This window comes from Staurois parvus, unplaced genomic scaffold (genome assembly GCF_062004578.1).
Source record: "Staurois parvus isolate SC_StPar_1 unplaced genomic scaffold, SC_StPar_1.0 ptg000364l, whole genome shotgun sequence".
NCBI classification, from domain to species: Eukaryota; Metazoa; Chordata; class Amphibia; order Anura; family Ranidae; genus Staurois; species Staurois parvus.
Genome location: NW_028318160.1, coordinates 524,830 through 548,045, shown reverse-complemented (window position 1 = coordinate 548,045; position 23,216 = coordinate 524,830). Strand labels below are relative to the sequence as shown.

Sequence of the window (23,216 nt, the reverse complement as noted above, 5' to 3'; positions counted from 1 at the left end):
TTTCCCGCTATAAACAAAAAAAGACCACAAAAAAAAAAAAACAATATTTTTTACTTTCAGCTATAAAAAATATATAGTAAACTCAAAGTTAGTTATAAATTTAGGCCAAAATGTATTCTGCTACATGTTTTTGGTAAAAAAAATCCCAATAAGTGTATATTGATTGCTTTGTGTGAAAGTTATAGGGTCTACAAACTATGGTATAGATACTGCAGTTTACGACTTTTTTTTGTTATACAGCGCTGCACTAGTTTAACGGACAATTGCGCGGTCATGCAATACGCTACATAAATGAAATGTACATCCTTTTTTTTCCCACAAATTGAGCTTTCTTTCGGTGGTATTTGATCACCTGTGCGTTTTTATTTTTTGCGCTATAAAAAAAAAGGCTGACAATTTTGAGGAAAAAAAACAATATTTTGGACTTTTTGCTATAAAACATGTCCATCAAAAAAAAATTTAAAAATCAAATTTAGTCATAAATTTCTGCCAAAATGCATTCTGCGACATGTCTTTGCTACAAAAAACCCCAATACGTGTAAATTAATTGGTTTACATGAAAGTTAGACCGTTTACAAATGGCGGGAAAGATACTGGGATTTTTCATTTTTTTTATACTAATAATGGCGGCGATCAGTGACTTATGCGGCGATCAGCGACTTATGGCGAGACTGCGGCGGACATTTCTGACACTGGGGGAGAACTGACTTGGGGTCACTGACATCCCCAGTGACACCAATACAGTGATCAGTGCAAAAAAAAAAACACTGACACTGTACTAATGGCACTGGGGAGGAAGGGGTTAACTTTATTATTCAGTAAAAGGGTTAACTGTGTGAGGGGAGTGTTTTACTAGGGGGCGGGGGTGTGTACTGCAGGGAACACCGCTGATCGGCACAGATAAACTCTTCTGTTCCGATCAGCGTGTCAGGAGCTGTCAGGGAACTGACAGAAAGCACAGCTACTGCAGCTGTGCTCTCTGTCACTGATTGCCGCTAATCGCCGGGACATAGCCGGTAACGACCGGCTGTGACCTGGCGACTGACCTCCGCGGCCGTGATCGGCAGGACATGTAGGGCGGCGGCGCGCCTTGCGCGCGCTTCCTACCTGTTTTAAAAACACACGTTTTAAAACGTGGTTTTGCCCAGCCGTGCCGCCCTGCCGCCATATTTCTACAGTGGCTGGGCGGCATGTGGTTAAATAATCATAAAAAATAATAATATAATAATAATACATTTAATTCAATAATATAATCAAACCAAAAACACTGAAATTTGAAATATAGCGCCAAGATTGCACATCACTGAGCAAAGTCGCAAAATCGTTTTCAGTGTCTGATGATGAATTTCCCCACGAATCATTATCACTCAATTCTGCAAGTAGTTCTAATTTACTATCGCTGTTCTCTAGCCGGTCTAAAAACGCTAAAGGGACACTTTTTGGACACCATGGACATTTCTCAGTTTCCAGGTAGAAAGAACAGTAAAAATGCAGGCAGGGCACAGGACAAAGCACTAGGGACAAAATGTATGTTAAATGGTTTGGTACAGTAATGTTTTACTATGTGATTTTAGTGATTCTTGTGAATGTCACTTTTTGTCATTTTCAAATTTCCCGCCGTTCCGTCCCCCGTACGTCCCGACGCTCGCACAGGACGGAACCCAGATGACAGATGCTGGCATCTGCCGGATAACACTGCCGGGGACTCTGCAGGAGGGACATCGCAGGTGCGCAGGACAAGGTAAGTGACCGAGGGATCGTGGAGCTGCGCTGCATGGTATTCCCGAGTGTAGCTCGGGGTTACCGCTTGTGAGCTACACTCAGGATTACCGCCAGGGAGGTTAATCATGATTGCCTTCTTTGATCCATCACCATTTTGCTCTCCAAGTCTTAACTTGGCAGTTCTACCCAGGTGTGGCTCAAAATCAAATATACATTTTTTGTATGTAATGCAATTGTATACCCTTTAGATCTTTTGCAATAAACTTGGCATGCTAGCTTTATTGAAATATACAGAATTGTCATATCTGCTTGAAACTGCTTGACAATGGGGAAGGTTGAGCATAGCGAGATTTGCGGCTTGCAAATGTGCCTTCTTCAGGAGAAAAAATGGTGTTACAATAGGTTTGTACAAAATGTTTTTTGAAAAGAGAAACAAATGAAATGATATGCACACACGTAGTTCTCCATAGACACCTATACACACAGACAGTACAACCAGTCAGATACAGGACCATCTAAAGGGGTCAAAGGTCCACTCTAAAGCAGACAGCTTTCATAAGTAGACAGCTATCATAAATATGACGTATACAAAACAGAGTGACGATGGTGCGGAGGAGGCTGCGGAACCCACCCTGTCGGATGTTCTGGCTACTATCAAGATAAATAACTCTGATCTGATGGGGAAGGTAGAAGAGCTCAAATATGATTTTACCCTTATGGGCCAGGACATGCATAAAGTCAGAGAACAGGTGTCTGCTACAGACAGGCGCATTAGTGATTTGAAGGTCGTGCTTAACCCTCTCCTGCCTAAAGTTATTTTGTATGGGGGTAAAGTTAAATCTCTGGAAGAGAAGGTGGATGACTTGGAAAATCGCCACCGCAGGAATAACTTGCGGTTGGGGGGCCTGCCCTGGAAAGTGGAGGGGTCTGATCCGGTGGCCTTTCTGGAGAGTTGGCTGGAACAGGAATTTGGCCGTGTCTTGTTTTCCTGTTTTGTAATTGAGAGAACCCATAGAGTCCCATGTAGGCCTCTCCCTGAGGGTAGCCCCCTCGCACCACTCTACCTATTCGAATTATGCACGTGGAGTGTCTGTGTTGATTTGTACGGGCCTCCCCTTTCCTGTGATCAGGTGATCATTGACCCCAAAGGTCTATATGTCCTTTTGTTATGTTCAATACATGGTGTCCGGCTGATCCTGGTAGCTGTTTACTTTTATCCTCCTGCCATGGCTGCGATGTTTACTGACTTGAGTGTACGATTGTCTTCACTGCCTTGTTTTGCTACTGTTATATTAGGGGGACTTCAATTTGGTCCTGAATCCTGCGTTGGACTGACTGAGGCCCCTCTCTTTTGATTCTAGGTTGTTTGGGCAGTGGTGTGACTCTTATCAATATGTTGATATTTGGCGTTGGAAATTCCCTACGGCTAGGGTGTATTCTTGTCAATCCAAATCATACCATGCTCTTTCCTGGTTGGATTATGCTTTGGCTTCGCCTGTGGTGCTACCTTGGGTGCTCTCTATTTCGTATGTTCCTCAGACAGTTTTGGATCACTCTCTGCTGCGGTTAGAATTGCAACTGGGCCATAAACCTGCTTTTCGCTCCTGGAGGCTCAGCCCTCTCTGGATCTCTATGCCAGAATTTCAGGGACCCACTCATACTGATATGCTTAATTATTGGGCTACTAATGAACACTCATCTTTCCCGGGCTATCAATGGGACGCCTTTAAGGTTGTAATTGGGGGGTCCTAGATTTCCAATATTGATCATTACCATAGGGTCACTAGAGCTACCCAACGGCAGCTTGAGGCTCTCTTGTCTTCTGCACGTTCTCAGTATACATCTCCCTAGCCAGGGTCTCGGGGTGCTTTAATCAACACTCATCGTGCCCTGCAGCTCCATCTAGTTGATTTAACTCGTAAACAACAACTTTATTTATCGGCTTGGTTGCTTGAGAATAGTGGGAAGAATGGTAAGTTGTTAGAGTATCTCTCCCGCACAGAGGTTGCTGATAGTTCTATACCCGAAATTCGATTGTCTGATGGCACTATTTCCTCTAACTTGATTGTTATTAACCAGACTTTTGATCATTTTCACGAAACGGTATATTAGGATGTGGGAGCTCAAACTGAGGACTCCTTTGTAGGTTTTTTTGCTTCTCTTGAATTTCCCACCTTGAGTGAATTAGACAGTTCTCTCCTTGATGCGCCATTAACGGTGGAAGAAATACTGGCAGCGGTTTGTTCCCTGCCTTCCAATAAGACACCGGGGTTGGATGGGTTGCCTTCTGAATGGTATAGAACATACAGGGAGGATCTGGCTACGTGTCTACATAACCTTTTTAATTCAGCTTTTGCGGATAGATCACTTCCAGATTCTACGAATGAAGCTCTCATAGTGCTAATACTCAAGCCTGATAAGGACTTGTTACAGTGTGGGTCGTATCGTCCAATTTAATTGCTTAATAGTGATGTTAAAATTTTGTCTAAACTTCTTGCCACCCGCTTGCAGAGAGTGATCTTGACACTAGTGCACCGGAACCAGTCTATATTCATGCCTGGAAAGAGCACTTTTGATAATATACGACATCTATATTTTCATATACATAGAGCTGCTGTTGAGGGGCGGAGTGGGTTGGTGTTATCCTTGGATGTGCAAAAGGCATTTGACACAGTTCGCTGGCCTTTTTTATGGGAAACCATGTCCCAGATGGGGTTCGGTTCCAAATTTATACGCTGAGTTCAACTGCTGTATGCCAATCCCAGAGCTCGGGAACGTACTAACAGGGATGTGTCTTTGGCCTTCCCCTTGCGTAGGGGCAAGAGACAGGGCTGCCCCCTCTCGCCCCTCCTGTTTGCTCTGACCATTGAGCCCATGGCTTTGGCGGTGGCGATCAAGGGCATTCGTGTTGGTTTGCTAGAGAAAAATTTCACTATATGCTGATGATGCCCTGGTATATTTGGATGGCTCCGCTGAATCATTCTTAAGTCTGATGTGTGTGGTGGAGGAATTTGGAGAGGCTTTGGGTCTTCAGGTTGGTTGGGACATATTGTTGGCATTTCCTATTGGTCCCATAGTTCTGTATTTTGTCTAACACCAAATTGCAAATTTCACATCAATTTCGTTATTTGGGCATCCAAATTCATTCTGACCTTTCCACTTTTGCTAAATGTTGCACCCTTTGTTACACATATGGAGACTAGATTTCATACTTGGGCTACACTGCCTCTCAATTTGATTGGTAGGATTAATATTTTCCAAATTATATACTTACCCAAATTTTTGTATGTATTTAGGGCATCGCCAGTTTTTTTTCCTAGAAAGCTATTTAACAAACTGGATTCGGTTTTGTACTCTTTTCTTGGGGTGGGTTTAACCCGCGGGTGGCCAAGGCCTTGCTTCAGGCATCTAAGGAGGATGGAGGTTTGGCTTGTCTTAACCTCCATAATTATTTTATCACCTCCCAGCTGGCTTACGTGTACGATTGGTTCCTCTCCTACATCTTCCAATGCTTTTCTCTCTGCCCAGTTTGGCTCTCTTGCCTGTCTTCAGGATACTCTTTATAGGTCGGTTACTTCCCATTGCTCCCATTACTCTCTGATAGACACTAGTTGGTTGGCTTGGTGGGAGGGAAACAAGTTGTTATCTCCATCTCCTGGTGTATCCCCTCGGATTCCTTTGTGGTACAACCCGAGTGTCCCTGAGCTTCTAAGCCACCCTGATTCAGGGTGGTGGAGTCGCCTTGGGGTCACTCATCTTTCCCACGTTTTTGTTGATGGGTTTTTTTTATTATTACGGCATGCTCCAGGGGTTCAGTTTGGTACTTTAGCCCTTGAACTTTCCACTTTGCCCCTTGAGGGGCTGATGCTGGACCATGATGTGATGAAGCTGGTTACTTCTTTTTACGCCCGTATCCAGGCGGCCGGGGCTAACCCCTTTCAAATTGCTCTTCGTAAGTGGGAGGCGATTCTTTCCGGGCTGCCTGGGGAGGGTTGGGAGGAGGTGGAGGAGGTCTGTTTTCAAAATCTTATTAGTACTGCTGACAGGTTTATTCAATTCAAATTCATACATCATCTTCAGTATACCCTAGCCCGGCTGGCCCGTATGGGCTTTGGATCAGCATCCTTGTGTCCCCGCTGTGGCCTTGAGGGTGCTGATCTGTTGCACATTGTTCGGGCCTGCCCGGGCCTTGCTTCATATTGGCAGGACCTCTTTACTTTTTTTGACGAAACTGCATTTGCCAGTGCCACGTACCTCAGAAGTTGGCCTGTTGGGTATTTTGAACGATTTTGTTACTCACACTCATTCTAGGATATTGATATGTTTGCTTCTGTTTTATGCTAGAAAACTTGAATTGTTGAATTAGAAGGGTGATACTCCTCCCTCTATACACTGATTTTATCGCTTGTTTAATCTAGTGCTGCCTCAATATAAGCTGATCTATAAAGGACGGGCCTGCCCAAAAAAATTTACAAACACCTGGCAGCCTTGGCTGGATATAGTGGATTCTTTTTGGGGAGATGCTCTCTTGTCACAACCATTGTCACAGGGTTCTATGGTTTGAGTGGTTGGATTTTACATGCTAATGAGTGTGTTTGTATGTTTCTGCTTACCTGTTATGCTATTATTTTTGTTTTGTGAATCTTTCTTGTTATATGTATGGGGTTTCTGGCCTGCAATAATTTGTTGTTTGTTTTTTGATCCCCTTTTTATGTACCCTTACTTTTTGATTTTAGTTTTGAGTTTCTATTATTATTTGTTTTTTTCTTGTTCTGTTATTGTTTGTGTTTTATAAATGCAAAATAAACACCTTTTAAAAAAAAAGTTAATCCTCAATAATATCTGTATATAGCAGGGCCACAACATGAGAGTGGGCACTGTAATTGGGGCTGACAATAATTCTGTCACCTGGCACCAAAAGTTGCAGAGGGCATGTCCATAGCAGGTAGACAATATCTGCTTGAGGTTGATGACCATGAAGACAGTTTGTATCAGTTGGTAACAGACCAATCCTTAAACTGCTGTTATTTAGGATCATATCTAACCCAAAAGTTCAAGGCCTCATTATAAAAGGGAACTCAACAAACATTTTGCCTTTATTAATGTCGTTTTATTCTAAATCAAAACCCCCATAGTTTCCTAACCTATCTTTTTAACCTAAAACTAACAGTTCAAAAGTCCAACTTACAGTGTAGCCTCCCAGGCGGTATTCCCGAGTGTAGCTCGGGGTAAAGTTTCAGTACCACAAGCGGTAACCCCGAGCTACACTCGGGCTTACCATGCGGCGCTTTTCCGCGATCCCTCAATCACTTACCTTGTCCTGTGCTCCCGCGATGTCCCTCCTGCAGTGTCCCTGGCAATGTAATCCGGCGGATGCCGGCATCTGTCATCTGGGTTCCGTCCCCTGTGAGTGTCGGGACGTACGGGGGACGGAACGGCGGGAAATTCAAAAATGACAAAAAGTGACATTCACTAAAATCACTAAAATCACATAGTAAAACATTACTGTATCAAACCATTTCACATACATTTTGTCCCTAGTGCTTTGCCCTGTACCCTGCCTGCATTTTTACCGTTCTTTCTGCCTGGAAACTGAGAAACGTCCATGGCATCCAAAAAGCGTCCCTTTAGACCAGCTAGAGAACAGCGATGGTAAATTAGAACCACTTGCAGAATTGAGTGATAATTATTCGTGGGGAAATTCGTCATCAGCCACTGAAAACGATTTTGCGACTTTGCTCAGTGATGTGCGAACTTGGCGCTATATTTCAAATTTCAGTGTTTTTGGTTTGGTTATATTATTGAATTCAATTTATTATTATATTATTATTTTTTATGATTATTTATTAAATTATAATTTATGATTTCGTGTTTCAAGTTTTATCCTACCCGGGATGTTTACTAGACTCTTATCCGGACAGATTTCAGTGAGTTATTCCTAAAAATTACAGACCTACAATAAAAAAAATACATATTTAAATGCAAAGAAATGTACCGCTTTGAGCACAGAAATATGGACATAATCAGACCGCTAGGGAGGTTAAGGTCCAGCTTTAAAACTAATGTGAGCAAATCGGAGATTTTTAAATGTCAACATTTTAAATATTAGAGGTAAAAAAGCAGATAGAAATAAATAGATCAGGAGAAGTAGAGGTTAATAAGGTCTTATTAGGGTTAACTAATTTTCAGCTGCTACTGGAACTTAGAGCAAGACTTAGGCTGGCCATACATTATACAATTTTCCTGAGATTTTTGCTTTAGATTTACCAAAATCCATATAATATGAGGTCAAACCTAAACAACACTTTCAATTGCATCCAATCAGGCGGGCCCTTGTACTACATAGTTGAAGGTAAATCTAAAGGAAATTGGGCAGAAATTGGACAGAAAATTGTATAATGTATGGCCAGCCTTAGCTGCTGGGTAATAGTGGATGAATGGCCACAGAAGTGCAAAAGGACCAGGGCATATGAGGGTCTTCAAAAACAGTCATATAGCCCATAAAAATATGCATAATAATTATTAATTTATTTTAAAACTGTGCTATGTGCCATCTTTATTCCCATCATTCCCATTGCAGCAGTTCAAAATTCACACCAGGCTAATGGTTATTCTGCACCCACTTTCTGCCTTAAAAGGGATAGGCAAAGGTGGGAGTAACAAACAACCTATAGGTGCAGACTCCCCCATCTTCAGTCTGATAGAGTAAAATTATAAAAACAAAACAAAAAGGGAAAAAATACAAGATTAAACTAAGGTATAATAGTCTTATTTCATACCTTTTACAGGTTCACCATTAATTTTCCAGGTAATCTTGGGTTTGGGCTTGCCATCTACATCACAGGTGAATTTTACATGTTCTCCTGGACCACGGATTTCATCTTTTGGCCTGTTAACCCAATGAGGAGCAGCTAACAAGGTAAACAATGGGAGAAAATAGCATTAAGAGAAAGGTCATTGGTAACCAAATAGATGATATTGTTCCATAAGAAAAAAATACCTTGTTTAAATTTCTCCAACCTAATTCTGTTTTTTTTTTTAAAAATTTCAAATTCCTGTAGGAAATGTATAGTCATTTTGTATACAGTAATGTGCAAAAAATAAGTTAACTAAAAGAAAATTGGCATATTTGAACAGGCAAACACTAGATTTTCAAACGGTGCCTGCAGATAAAGTTACTTGAACAAATGACACATAAAACTGATGTAATTTTTGGAATCTACTCTAAGAATAAACTATAAAAAGAGGGTTTTACAAGTACACTAAAAACTCTAATTTCTTAATCTTGCATAACAGGACAAAGGAGTTCATATTCATGACTACTTGGGATGTCCCAAAGCACTGAACATGAGGGGTGCATAACACAACAAAAAGTTAAAAAACAGAGCAGAACCCCACTACAATGCTGCCAAGGCCTTCCAACCAATATTGGTGTCTGCAGAGGCATGAACCTCTACCTGCTAGAACTTAGTAAGCATGTGAAGAGAAGACCAGGTATCAGCCTCGAGTAATAGAAGCTTGATTCTGAATAGTCTGGGAAGCACAAACATTTCTGGTGTGCTTAGGATGCTTAGGATCAGGACTTAAAGCTGGCAAAACAATGTCTCAACACCACCCTATCCTGGTGAAGAACCAGGAAAGCAAGGCCAACTACAAGCCCCTGCAAGCTAAGGAAATTGCCAAAACATCTGCCTTGTAAGGCACAACAAGGGAATCTCTCAGAGAGGTCCAAAGGGAGAAGTATATCAAACAGACAAGACCAAGTTAAAGTCCAAGGGAGAATGTCGTAACAATATGTGTGATACCCTGCTCAAACATATTTTTCAAGGAATGAGGTGTAATAGGTCTGACACAGAACAGCCAAGGCCAATATATGGCACTTGATTTGAATACAGAGAAATCTCCACACCAGATTGGAGAAAAGCTAAAATGTGCCCCATAAAATTTCCATGTACACCATGTACATTTTTAGGGGTGTACTTTTTTTAGTCTTGAGGAGGGTATGAATTACAGGATCAGAAACATCCAACACTCAGAACAAGGGCTTCAACAGCCATGCCATCAAATTCAGCAACCGTAAAGCATACAAGCATGTAGGTCATAAACACAACTGGGGTCGGCTCCAGACAGGCATGAGTGATGTCAGCACAATCTCCGTCCAGCCCCAACGTACAATTCGTCTCAATAGACGTTTTCAAGGGGATCAGGTGACTGTGCTGATGTGCATGCTGAGTTTAAAGAGACACATAAGAGTTCACAGTGACCGCCCCTACCCTTCAACTCCAAATGAAAAAATTACTGATAGTACAACAACCACTGCCGGATAAATGGGAAGAAATCTTATATTGAAAAATTCTTAAACATTTATAATAATCTATCCAGAATATCATCTGAATGCTCACTCCACCCCCCGTGGTAGAAGTTATAAACATCCTATCACATTATAGTCTGAGTATTAACTCCCCCCAGTGGTGAAAGATAAAATAACCATTCTGCCTAGAAGATACAATTGCACCTGGCTTCAGGATTCATACTATCAAATCAGGAAAAATAAAAATCCCACCACTTAAAGTGCAAGTGCATGTACCGTTTACAATGCTTAAACAAAAAAGCTTATACATATAAAATATGAATAAAATGCAAATTTAAAATTAGAATATATAATTATAAATTATATTATAATAATATACAAAATAATATATTAAAATCAGGACTAATGCCAACCATATTGTATTTCAGCCCAACCAACTCCCAATATCTATAAGCACCTTAATATTCTGAGTAAACATCCTGATATTCCTACAGTGTGACCTATACTATCAACTGTTATTGATAAGAGAGTTGATGTCCCATTCAATGTTATGACTATAGGATGCATTGGATTTTAAATAAAAAATCCATCTTGTTTCGAGCTGAGCAACGCCTCTGATCCTATTGCCTCCTTTCCAATTTGGTTCAAAATTATCTATCCCTATAGCCTTTAAACATAATGGGTCTTTTTGATGGCGTGATGAAAAGTGTTTCAATAAACTATGGTACTGATAACCCTTTTTGATATTGTCAAAATGTTTTCCTATTCTAATATATACATTCCTCTTTGTCCTACCCACATATTGCTTATTGCACAAACAGCTCAACATTTATACTACATAAGTAGTAGAACACGTGCTGAAATGTTTAATATTATACACCTTGTTTGTCACTTCAGATCTATTGTAAATTATTTTGTTCTTAAACAGTTTCTCCCCATTTGTTTGCAAACTTTACATTTTCTACATGGAAAGAGACCTACCAAATTCCCAAACATGAATGCTTTCTGAGGCTTCTGCACCACATTGTGGGCTAAGCCACCACCTTTTTATTTATATTGGGAGGTTTATTAGGAATTTTATCACCTATGATCCTATCATTCTTAATAATATCCAAATGTTTATTCAATATTTTTCTGATATTATAATGTTGTAATGAAAAAGTAGTGGAGAAAGCCCACTAAAATGTACTATTAGCTTGTTCCATAGGGGTTGTATTTAAAAGGTTCTCCCTTATAATCTGGGAAATTTGTGTTATTTCTAAATTTAAATCCTATTAATTATAACCTTTTACCATAAATCTTTCTTTCAACATTTCTGCTTGTTGATGGAAATCTGAAAAATTAGAGCAGCTCCTGCATAAACGCATGAACTGCCCCTAGGGATGCAGCATAACCATGAAGGATGGTGACAACCGCTATTGGAATGTATCCATTTTTGCCAGTCTTTTTAAAAACAGTTTAAGTGGCTAATGATTGTTTCGCTTTAAAAATAGTGAAGTCTAAGAAGGTAATCTCTGTGTTACTCAGATCATATGACCATTTTATCCCTATGTCATTATCATTCAAAAAATCATAAAGGATTGTGACATTTTCTCTGTTCCTTGCCATCAATGAATTTTCTCCAGATGACTACCTCAGCCATGTTTTTACTATATATAGCACCTTCTTCCCAGTGGGCCATAACCACGTTGGCCATACTGGAAGCAAACTTACTCCCCATAGCTACTTCCGTTTTCTGTAAATAGTACTGTTCATAATGCCCCAAAAAAATATTGTTTAAGACAAAAGTCCAAAAGATCTCATCACATATGGAGTTATCTTTACTTAAATAATATTCCACTGCCTCCATTCGTTTCACATGTGGGATAATCGTATACAGTATAAGGAACTAACATCAGCTGTCATTAAAAGACATTCATCATCAATAACAATTTTATCCAACTGCACATGCGCATCTTTAGTGTCTTTCAAATATGATGGTGTTTTCCCTACAAGTTTTTGAAGAAAAAAAAAAATCTATATATCTACCAGCTCTTGAGGTTAGAGAGTCAATACCGCTTATCATTGGATGACCAGGCAGGCATTCTAAAGATTTATGAATCTTTGGTAAACCGTATATGATAGGCATTCTAGGTGCAGAAGGAATCAAATGGTTATTTTCCTTATTGGTGATTACAGCATCCATAAATGCATTGTATAAAAGAGCTTCCAATTCTTTCTCATAGTTTAAAGTGGGGTTCTTCTTTAATACCTCATATGTTTTATCAGCAATTAGAATTTTCTTCCATGGGTTTAGTAACACTTTAAGAAAATTCTAGTTGATGATAAAACATATAAGGTATTAAAGAAAAACCCTGCATTCACTATATCTGGTCTCCCACATTACACACAACATGAAAATGAAATTATTTTAGTAAATGTAAACTGCAAAATACCTTTTCTCGTCAGCAGTTAGAACAGTTTTGTGACTTCTACCAGTGTCCAACTGACTGAGCACTGGTTAAAGCTTCTAGGAGGAGTTTTTATTCTCCTCTCACTACCCTATAAGATTACATAACCCCTGACAGTCTATCTGAACAGTGCTGACGGTGCTGATCACATGCACCCTCCCAAGAAAGAGAAAAAACTCTATCAGTACACACCAAACTGAGCATGTGCAGAGTGTCCCGAGGCTGTGCCAGGAGATGTGCAGCAGTACACAGCAGATCAGAAAAAGAGAGGAAGAGAGGAGGAGAGATATCGAAGTCTGTGACACCTTTTCCATCTAGGATGTGACAAACAAGATATATTCAGCACTATGCTCTGTTAGACCACCTATAATCTGGGGTCTAACTATTCAGTAAGGAGCAGTGTGTTTTTTGTGGTGGTGGGCATGAGAGTCTTTATTTCACTACACATGTAGAGGATTATTGTGGACACGGCTGTTCATCATAATCAGACTTTTCTCTTAAAAAAACTTTCATTGTTTGGTGATTCATGCATTTTGACTTAATTGGTAGGAGCACATTTAAAGTATGTGACTCACTATTAGTATATTTTTTTATCAAGAGTGCAACTGGATATCACTTATTGAGCATTTGTATTGGTATTTTTGAGTGCGACTATTGTTTCACTATTTGTTTTGTCTTATAGTTCACAATTTGTTTGGATTTTTTTGGCACTCAGCGCAGTTACATAATTTTCACAACCATATAGCAGGATGGAAGATCAAACCCTGCAACAGCAAATCTAGCCAATCTGGAAGAGCCCACAGCTCTTTACAATGTTGGCATATAACCTTCTTCTTAGCCAAGCCAGAGCAATCAAAAATGGAATGGCCACCACCTTTAAGAGATGGGGAAGCAGATAATGTGGAGAGAATGCAAAGATTAGGAACAAATGATCCCAAGGAGTCACAAGGGCATCTCCGGGAAATGGCAGAAAATCCCTGGTTCCATTCAAAACCTAGTGCTGAAACTGGATGCCAAGAAATCAACATCTGGCAGCCCCCCCCCCCCCACACACACACACAAACAAATCTTTGCAAACACATTTGGGTGGTGGAACCCATTCTTCCAAATTCAGCTGCTGAAGGCTGAGAAAGTTTGCATTCCAATTTCACACGCTAGAAATCTACACAACAGAGAGGGACAGAACATGAAGCCCTGGAAAGTGACCACAAGGACCCAAAATCAAAGACTTCAGAGGAAGAGGATTTTGGCAATGAGAATGAGAATTCGTGCATTCCACATCCACCAGAAAGTCCACTGTGGTCTTCTGTATCTGAGACAACCCTGGAGCCTGAGATACCGCCTTGGTGGACTAGCCTGCAGAGCATTCCTGATCCTCAAAACCTTACTCCTTTGCCAGCAAGATCCAGCATCAACCAGTAGCACTGCAGATTATCCACATTGTTGAATGTGGGGTCGAGGTACAGTTCTTCTTGTCCATCTGACCATAGTAACCCATCTGGAGAAAGTCCACCTCTCTGCCATCAGGGCTGTAAGGAACAGGCCAGGTGTCACGATCTGGAGTCAGGCTCGGAAGCAGTAGTTATAGCAGTAGAGATGCACCCAAATACCAGATGGATATGTACAGAAGCAGGTCACCCTGGCAGAGGACACGGGCTTACCTGAGGTGCTGAGTCAAAGTACTAACCGGTGTTCACCAGAGCTCCTGATAGTGGAGATGGGTTTTGCTGCATGTTAGTACCAGGTTCTGTTTACATGTGTGGGTGTGACCTAAGTATGTGTTCACCACTGAGCGCGGGGGTGGTGGGGGGGGGCAGCTGTACATTTTTTTTATTTGTAATTATTTTTTTATTTATGCGGTTGTAAACAAAACATCCTTTGTGATAGAAATAAGCAGCGACAGGTCCTCTTTACGGAGAGATCTGGGGTCAATAAGACTCCACATCTCTCCTGTATAATGTAAAGCATTGGAATTGTAAAAAAGCACTGATCTAATGCTTAAAAAAAAGCCTTGTTTACAGTACATTAGGCCAGAACCGGAAGTGACATCATGACGTCACTCCAGTCCTTCTAGGCCATAGAGATGAGCAGAGGCCATCTTTCCTTCACTCATCTCTATGCCCAGCTGCCATGATCACCTGATAAGTTCTCGGGCTCACCGATCATCCAGGTAAGTTTGAGAACCACTGGAAAGGTGGAGGGGACCCCTCCCATCACTTCTAAAAGTGATCCAGAGGATCACTTTTAAAAAAAGAGACCCAGTGGATCACTTTTAAAAAAGAGAATCGCCAGCTGAAAAAAAAAATACGTAGCTACTGCAGCCATAACCCTGGTTCCACTTTTAACCGAGGATGTCTTGACTATGGCCTGGTTGTGAAGTGGATATTTTCACTTAACGCCCTCTTTTTTTATATACATTTTATGGGTGTTTACATTTTGCTACTAATTGTTAAGCATTGGAACCACACCTCACGTTCCTTCATTTTTAGCCACGTTTCCCCAACTATGCACATCTACCTTATTTTTGTTTTGGTAACCTTTTGATAACTCCCTATTGATTTGTCCCATCTTCTCTTTTTCTTTCTCTTCTAATCTTTTATACATTTTTTCATCTACCTCCTCTTTACCTTTTTTCTTTCTTTTCCTTTTCTTTGCCCCATTCTCCCCTCCTCTTCCACACCTCTTTCCCCTTAACCCCAATCTCCAACATGGCTGCCACAATTACTAGTTTACTAGACTTTAAGCTATGTTCTTACAATATATAAGTTCTCAATATCATCTCCAAATGAGAACAAATCTTATACCACGTCCACAATCCTAAAAGGTACAACTTATCTTGTTTCAGAAAACTAATTTCCAGGCTGATCACATCCCTGACTGACATAATAGGAATTTTTCACATTGGTTTCATAGCATGAATCCTAAAGGAAGGTCCAGGAGAGTCTCCATTGCTTTACAAAAGAACCTCCCGATAACCTTCTTAGACCAAAGGGTGGACCCCCTGTAAAAGGTACCTATTTGACTCTTTACTGTTGCTAACTTTTACCTACCTAATACCATACAGACTAATGTAGCTCTCCAATATCTCACAATTCTTTCTGTGTTTGCTGAGGTGAAGATCATATTGGGAGGGGACACTTCACAAAGGAAGCCCTAGCAGACAGGCTGGCCCGGAAAACATCCAAGAAGTGCAACACAATCTTCATAGCACACTATGACAATGGACACAAGGAAGGCAGGACATGTCCTGCTTCCAGTGAAAATCGGGCACCACCTTCCAAAGAAAGGAAATGCATGGGTGGAGAAACACCTTATCCTTGCGCAAGAAGAGATAGGGAGACTTACAGAATAAGGCCACCAGGGCCAAAAACTGCCGCAACCAAGAAAGCAACCTTTTGAGAAGGAGTAAGCAAGGAAATATCCCCAAAACCCCCAAAGGGAGGCTTCTGGTGGACTAAACCTATAAGGCAGACATCATAAGGCCCAGAAACTGCATGCAAGACCACAGGGAGGACCGCTTGCGTGGCAATTGTTGGTCAACTGAAGTCTGAAGCTTCGTAGCATGTCCGCTGGGGTAAATACTTTGATCTTCTTTGAGTCACTAAGAAAAAACCTACATAGTGACCTGTTAAAGATTGAAGATATTGTACCACGGATTTCGGAGAGCAACACCATTATGGATGTCCACTCATGGTTTATTGATATTACCCCATATATGTATTATTTCATCTCAATACTATTTAATTGATGGGCAGCTCCACCAAATGTGTAAGAGTGTGCCAATCTCTGATAAACATCTCCAACATTTATTTGAATTTATAGCAGATATCTAATGCATCTTATGAGGAATGAGGAGATCTATACCATCAAGTTAGCAACTAATACATTTCTTTCTTGAAACTCAATTCATGTGTAAAATGGAAACATCTAGATCTTCACTGCCCAACCTGTGCCCCTTTGGTATATGATATGCAGCCCTTGGACCTCAGAATTCTGCAGTGGGAACATCGATTAGGGTATTTGCATTTATCTCTACTAGCCTCATTAAACACGTTCCCAGTTTTATATTGTCTTCTGTAGCATATCTACAGCCAAAAATGTAGTATGTCCACAATCTCTGACCCTCACTTCCTCTATTAGGTCTGCAGTTTTTGACAGTCAAGCATTACATACATTTAACATTATGTGTGGCCCTTTGGTGATGTCATGGGCAACATCTAAGGACCCTTTAGCTCAACAGTACACCTTAATCCAAGGCGAAGTGATACAAAGTATTGTTGTGTAACTGTTGAATCTTAAGAAACATCACGTCATTTACAACACTAACCAAATATTAGGGTTGTAAAGTATCCAGTTGTCTACCGTCTTTAAGAGGGCTTGAAAATATCTTTCATGTGAAGATTTTTTCTCCTAACCAGCCCAATAAAAAATATTATACTAGTTTAAAGTTGCATTGAGGTGTTTGGGACTGAATGTCATCCCAAAATGAAATGAGGAAATGGTAGGGCATCATTGGGGTGTGTTGCCATGAAGTGTCCCGGTATTAAAATAAAGGTGTCACAGGCTGTTATAAGCACTGATCTGGGTGTCTCATGTCGAAACAAGTCTGTTTCAGAGTCTAGTAGTAGCAAGGTCATTATTCACTATGAAGCAGATGTAGTGGGGAGGGTCTAGGCCTGCAATTTCTGTTGGTAGGATTTCTACTGAGTAAAGCAGGAAAGTTCTGGTGTTGGTTACAACCAGTCTGAACTGGGATTAGATCTGTTTCAAAGAATTCAAATAACCCCATGGCCTATGTTGGGGATCTGAGAATGAAGGTTCATTCTGCTTTCTTAACAATTAGTTTTAGAGGAAAGCCACATTTGTAAGTCACCCTTGATTCCCAGATTATATCCAGCAGTGGTTTCATTAGGCATCACATCTGCAGCGTTCTTCAGGATATATCCAGTTAAAGTTAAACCTGAGCTGCATCAAATATTTAAACCAGACAGATTGCATGATTTCTTCCTTTTTACATAATAGATTCTGCACACAACGACCCTGGGTCTAGTAGGGACTGAAAAGCGAGGGCCCAAGGTTCGGTGTACTGTATTTCAATAGGGATAGTCTAGATATAGGTTAAAAATTGAATATTTTGGGGTTGATTTACTAAAACTGGAAAGTGCAAAATCTGGTGCAGCTGTGCATGGTATCCAATCAGCTTCACGGTGTTTAATTAAGCTTTGACAAAAGAATAAAAATAAAAACCTAGACTTTGTTTGGTTTCTATGCAGAGCTGCACCAGATTTTGCACACCCCGGTCTTAGTAAATCAACCCCACTGTGTCATTTACATCTGCTGTGGTTCTTGTTTAAGGGAGGTCCTTGATCCAAATGTTTCTTCATCTCCTATTTTCCAGGTCATCAAGGTATAGTAAGGAGACTGCTGTTGAAAGGTAGCATTATTGTTTTCCAAATTTGTGATATGTTACTTTAACTTGTCCCTGTGCATTGCGCCGCACATGTGCGTCCCCGGGGGCAAGTTGCATGGCCGTTGCTGTCAGGCTGTGTCCCTAGGACACAGCGCTTCCCAACTGAAGGTAAAGAGCCAATGAAATTGGCTTTTTACCATGTGATCGGCTGTGACCTGTCACAGCCGATCATAAATATAAACACACAGCAGTCTCTCACTGTGCCTGTGTTCTCCTCCTCACACACCGATCCTCACTACTGTGCACCACACTGCCCCTAATTAAGAGTCCCTGTCAGTGCCACCAGTGGATCTGTCAGTGGAGCCTTTAGTGGACCCATCAGTGGCTCTATCAGTGCTGCCATCAGTGGCTTTGTCAGTGCTGCCATCAGTGCATCTGTCAGTGCATCCCCATCAGTAGACCTGTCAGTGCAGCCCATCAGTGCACAGCCCATCAGTGGACCTGTCAGTGCAGCCCATCAGTAGACCTGTCAGTGCAGCCCATCACTGCATCCATCAGTGTAACTGTCAGTGCATACATCAGTGAAGCCCATCGGTGTACCTGTCACCACAGCCATCAGTGCAGCCTAATCAGTGTACTCGTCACAGAGTTGATACTGCCACCCATCAGCAGTGTACCCATCACAGCCATCCATCAGCAGTTTACCCCTCATACAGCCACAATCACCAGAGCCACAATGTCCAAAAAATATTTTACTAGTGAGGACGCGCTCAAAATCCTCAGCATGTCGGATGAGAACAGCGGAGAGCTCTCACCATCTGATTCCAATTTGGAATACGAGCCAGTAGAAAGTAGTGGGTCAGTGACCGAATTTGAGGAGGAAGCAGTCCCTCCTAAAAAGGATATGGTGCTCTGAAGAGCAGGCAACCACAAACAGCGCCATACACCCCAATGGTCAATCAGCAGACAACAATTGCGCTAGACCCCAGCATGAAACGCCCAGTACCAGTACTGGAATATCCCACCAGACCCCAAAAATTAGAGCCCAAACATATCTTCCTGTGTCAGGGATCGCGGCAAAGAATGGCTCCGCGCATGCGCAGAGCGCCGATCCATTCTAGCCGGCGGACACTAGGACCTGGATGGCGGCGGCTGCGCATGTGCACTCGCGATCGCGGCCGCTCGCCTGGCACCAATGGCAGGGCAGGGCGCACTATTTAAACCTGCCCTGCACCTACACTCATTGCCGTATGGTCTTATTCCTGTGTTCCTGTATTCCCGTTCTTTGAGATTCATTGCTGACCTGCCTGGACCTGACCTCTGCTGACTTCTACTCTGACCCTTGGCTAAGTTTGACCTCTCTTTTGGATATCCTTACCTGATCTGAACTACTGGTACCGACCCCGGCGAGTGACCTGACTATTCTTCTGCCTGCTGCCTTGTACTACGCTGACCCCTCTGTTACCGACCTGGCCCGTTTGACTACGCTCATCCATCCATCCGGCATGGATTCCAGCCATCCCTGCTTCCACCTTCTGCCTCTTCACGTCAGGCTCTCCACCTGCACAGACCCCCGGCGGATTCCTCTACCGCAGACTGGTGTACTCAGCGGCCGCGACCTGGTTCCAGTCTGCTCCAAGTCCATCCCCACCATCAGGGGCCCTGGTGAACAAGCAGGCTGGGGCTTAGCCTGCACGCTCTAGGGAACCCTGTCCTGTGGGCCGCTAGAGGTACTGCAAGCGGTTGCTAACAGGACCATACGGCCATGATGGAGCCTGGAAGAGGGCCATCCCCACTCTGAGGGATATATCAGCAGTTGATGGCACTTACGCAAGCTGTCAAAACGCTGCAGGAGGGCTACATACATCTAGGGGACCGGATCCAGACATTGGCCGCACCAGCAGTCCCATCCCAGGGCTCGGGTGCTCCTTCGGCAACCAGAGAACCCTCCGAACCGCCTGACCGGGCAGTAGTCACGTTGCCCCACTGGAACCTCGTGTGCTGTTACCGGAACGCTTCAACGGGAATCGAGTTAAATTCAGGGCCCTCCGGAATGCCTGTCAGCTGTACTTTAGCCTGCAGCCCCGGACTTTTTCTACGGAATCGGTGAAGGTGGGGTTTGTTGTCTCCTTACTCCAGGACGAGTCTCAGGGCTGGGCTCACCAGCTAATGGAGAACCAGGATCCTAACCTGGAGACTGTGACCAACTTCTTTGCTGCAATGGCAGTACTATACGATGATCCACAGTGGGCAGCTTCCGCAGAATCGGCCCTGTACTCCCTCCGACAGCGGAAGAGTACACAGCCGAGTTCAGACGCTGGATGGGGGACACCAGATAGAATGATGCCGCATTACGCCACCAGTTCTGCATGGGTCTGTCGGAGTCCCTTAAGGATGAGCTAGCCGGGGTGGGCCTACCTGACTCCTTGGAGGATCTCATCACCCTGGTCATACAGATTGACTGCAGACTGCGGGAACGCAGATTAGAGAGATCTAACCCAGGGCAGAGACCCACATGGGTACTTCCCCGTGCTCCAGTCCAGACTCCACCAGGAGGAAGCCGGAACTTGATACCTGAGGAGATGCCTGAACCAACGCAGCTCAGGTTGGCATGACCAGCACTATCAGTGGAGGAACGCCAAAGGCGACGGGCACTCAACTTATGTCTCTACTGTGGGGAGGTAGGTCACATGGTACGTTCTTGCTCAGCGAAACGGGGTAAGTGTGATGCTGTCTTTTCCACTGTATCTTCTAAATGTGGTAACCATGCTAATTACCTAGCCGTACCCATCTCCTTTCAGCTGCCTGGAAGAACCGTAACGGCAATGGCAATTATCGACTCCGGGGCATGTAGTTGTTTCGTAAATTTAGAATTTGCCAGCCAACAGAGGATCCCCCTCCAAACCAAGGAACGGGAGCTTAATATCTTCTTGGCTGATGGGTCACGCATCAAGTCAGGGCTAGTGGACCGGGAGACGCCACCTATCTGTACCACGGTGGCTAACCATCATCGGGAGTTCCTCCGTTTGGATGCCATTGCATCCCCCCTGTTCCAGGTAATTATTATTATTATACAGTATTTATAAAGCGCCAATGGTTCGCTCAGCGCTGTACATTACAAAGGGGGACAGAACATGTGACAGAACAATACCAATACAATGCAAAACATGAAGGGATCGAGGGCCCTGCTCTTTTGAGCTTACAATCTAGGAGGGAGGGGATGGTGGCACAGGAAGAGATAGCTGTGGGGGATGGAGTGGTAGGAAGAGTGGAGGAGGTTGGCAAGTTAGCAGGGGGTGGGGTAGGCTTCCCTGAAGAGATGGATTTTCAGGGTGCGCCTAAAGGTGAGGAGAGTAGGTGATAATCTGATGGGTTGGGGCAGGGAGTTCCACAGGATGGGTGACACCCTGGAGAAGTCCTGGAGGCGGGCATGGGAGGAGGAGACCAGGGAACTAGAGAGAAGGAGGTCTTGTGAGGAGCGGAGTGTGCGTGCTGGGCGGTACTTGGATATTAGGTCAGTGATGTAGTATGGTGGACAGCTTTGTACGTCAGTGTTAGGATTTTGAATTTGATCCGTTGCGCAATCGGAAGCCAGTGGAGGGATTGGCAGAGGGAGGTGGTAGCATTATAGGTAACGCTGAAAGAACATTGTGACAGGTAGGATGAGAGCTAGGAGAGAGCAGAATCTCTGAGGCCGAGGGAGTGTAGTTTTTTGAGGAGGAGGGGGTGGTCGACTGTGTCGAAGGCCGCAGAGAGGTCAAGGAGTAGGAGCACTGAATAGTGGCCATTAGCTTTGGCGGTTAGCAGGTCGTTGGAGAGTTTAGTAAGGCAGTTTTGGTGGAGTGTAGGGGATGGAAGCCGGACTGTAGGGGATCGAGGAGGTTGTTGTCGTTGAGGTGAGAGCTTAGGCGGGTGTAGACTAGGCGCTCGAGGAGTTATATGTAAATGGGAGCAGGGAGATGGGTCTGAGGTTGTTCGAGTCATTGGGGTCCAGGGAGGGCTTTTTAAGTAGGGGGGTGATGTGTGCATGTTTCAGAGGGGAGGGGAAAGTGCCGGAGGAGAGGGAGAGATTAAAGATGTAGGTGAGGGAGCGTAGGATGGAGGGGGAGGGAGGTCGTATGAGTTGTGAGGGGATAGGGTCGAGGGGGCAGGTGGTGAGGCAGGCATCAGAGAGGATCTTGGAGACTTCCTCGATGGTAGTAAGGTCAAAGGTGTGGAGTGTTGGGGGGGCTTCAGTATGAGGAATGTAGGGTGGGGTGGAAGTGGGGGTCAGAGCAGTGGTGGGGCCGTGGGAGAGGGGTGATGAGGGGGTAGCTGAGTGAGGGGGAATGGGGTTGGAGGGAGTTTGAGCAGCGATGAAGTCCCTGCGGGTTATGTCGAGGGAGAGGGGGGATGAGGGGGTAGCTGTGTGAGAGGGGACGGGTTGAGAGGGCGTGTGAGTTGCGGCGATGTCCTTGCGAATTGTGTAATCCAGGGACTCCCTTGGTTACGGGCACACAATCCCCAGATTGATTGGGAAACTGGATCTATCCAGTTCCCATCATCCTACTGCCAGGATCATTGTCACGTCCCGACCACTCTGGCTCCTCAATCTCTCCTGTGTATTGACGGGGATGCCGAGCTCATCCAGGTCATTCCCCCGGCCTACCACGACTACTTGGATGTATTTAGTAAACGGGGGGCTGACACTCTCCCTCCTCACCGAACCTATGACTGCTCCATTGACCTCCTACCTGGATCTGAGATTCCTTTCGGACGAATATTCCCCCTATCAGAGCGGGAATTGGGGGTCCTCAAGGAATACATAAACGATAGCTTCCAGAAGGGGTTTATCCGCCCCTCCACATCACTGGCCGGAGCAGGAATCTTTTTCGTGGAGAAAAAGGATAAGTCTCTAAGGCCCTGTATCGACTATCGGGACCTAAATAAAATGACCATAAAAAATCGTTACCCCCTTCCCTTGGTTCCAGAACTACTCCAAAGACTAAAGACAGCAGTCGTATTCACCAAGCTAGATTTGAGTGGCGCGTATAACTAGTTTTGCATAAGGGAGGGAGACGAGTGGAAGACCGCCTTCCGCATGAGTTTTCGGCACTTCGAGTACCTTGTCATGCCCTTCGGACTGTGCAATGCCCCGGCAACATTCCAACACTTTATTAATGACGTGTTCCGAGACTATCTGGACATCTTTGTGGTGATTTATTTGGACGACATTCTGATTTTATCCCCTTCTCTTGATCACCATAGGGGTCATGTCAAAAGTGTATTGGAATGGTTGTGCCAACATGGGTTGTATGCCAAAGCTGACAAGTGCAGTTTTGAG

General features: G+C 43.5%; 1 protein-coding gene across 9 annotated transcripts in view; it reads right to left on the bottom strand.

Annotated features, from left to right (window-relative positions):
* L1CAM (L1 cell adhesion molecule) overlaps positions 1-23,216 on the bottom strand; it is a 721,289-nt gene that overhangs the window by 320,375 nt on the left and 377,698 nt on the right. For all 9 annotated transcript variants that reach the window (XM_089685157.1, XM_089685163.1, XM_089685158.1 and 6 more), the window contains one exon: positions 8,502-8,633. In XM_089685157.1, the coding sequence (XP_089541283.1) occupies positions 8,502-8,633 (132 nt within the window). The remainder of the gene's footprint in view (positions 1-8,501; positions 8,634-23,216) is intronic.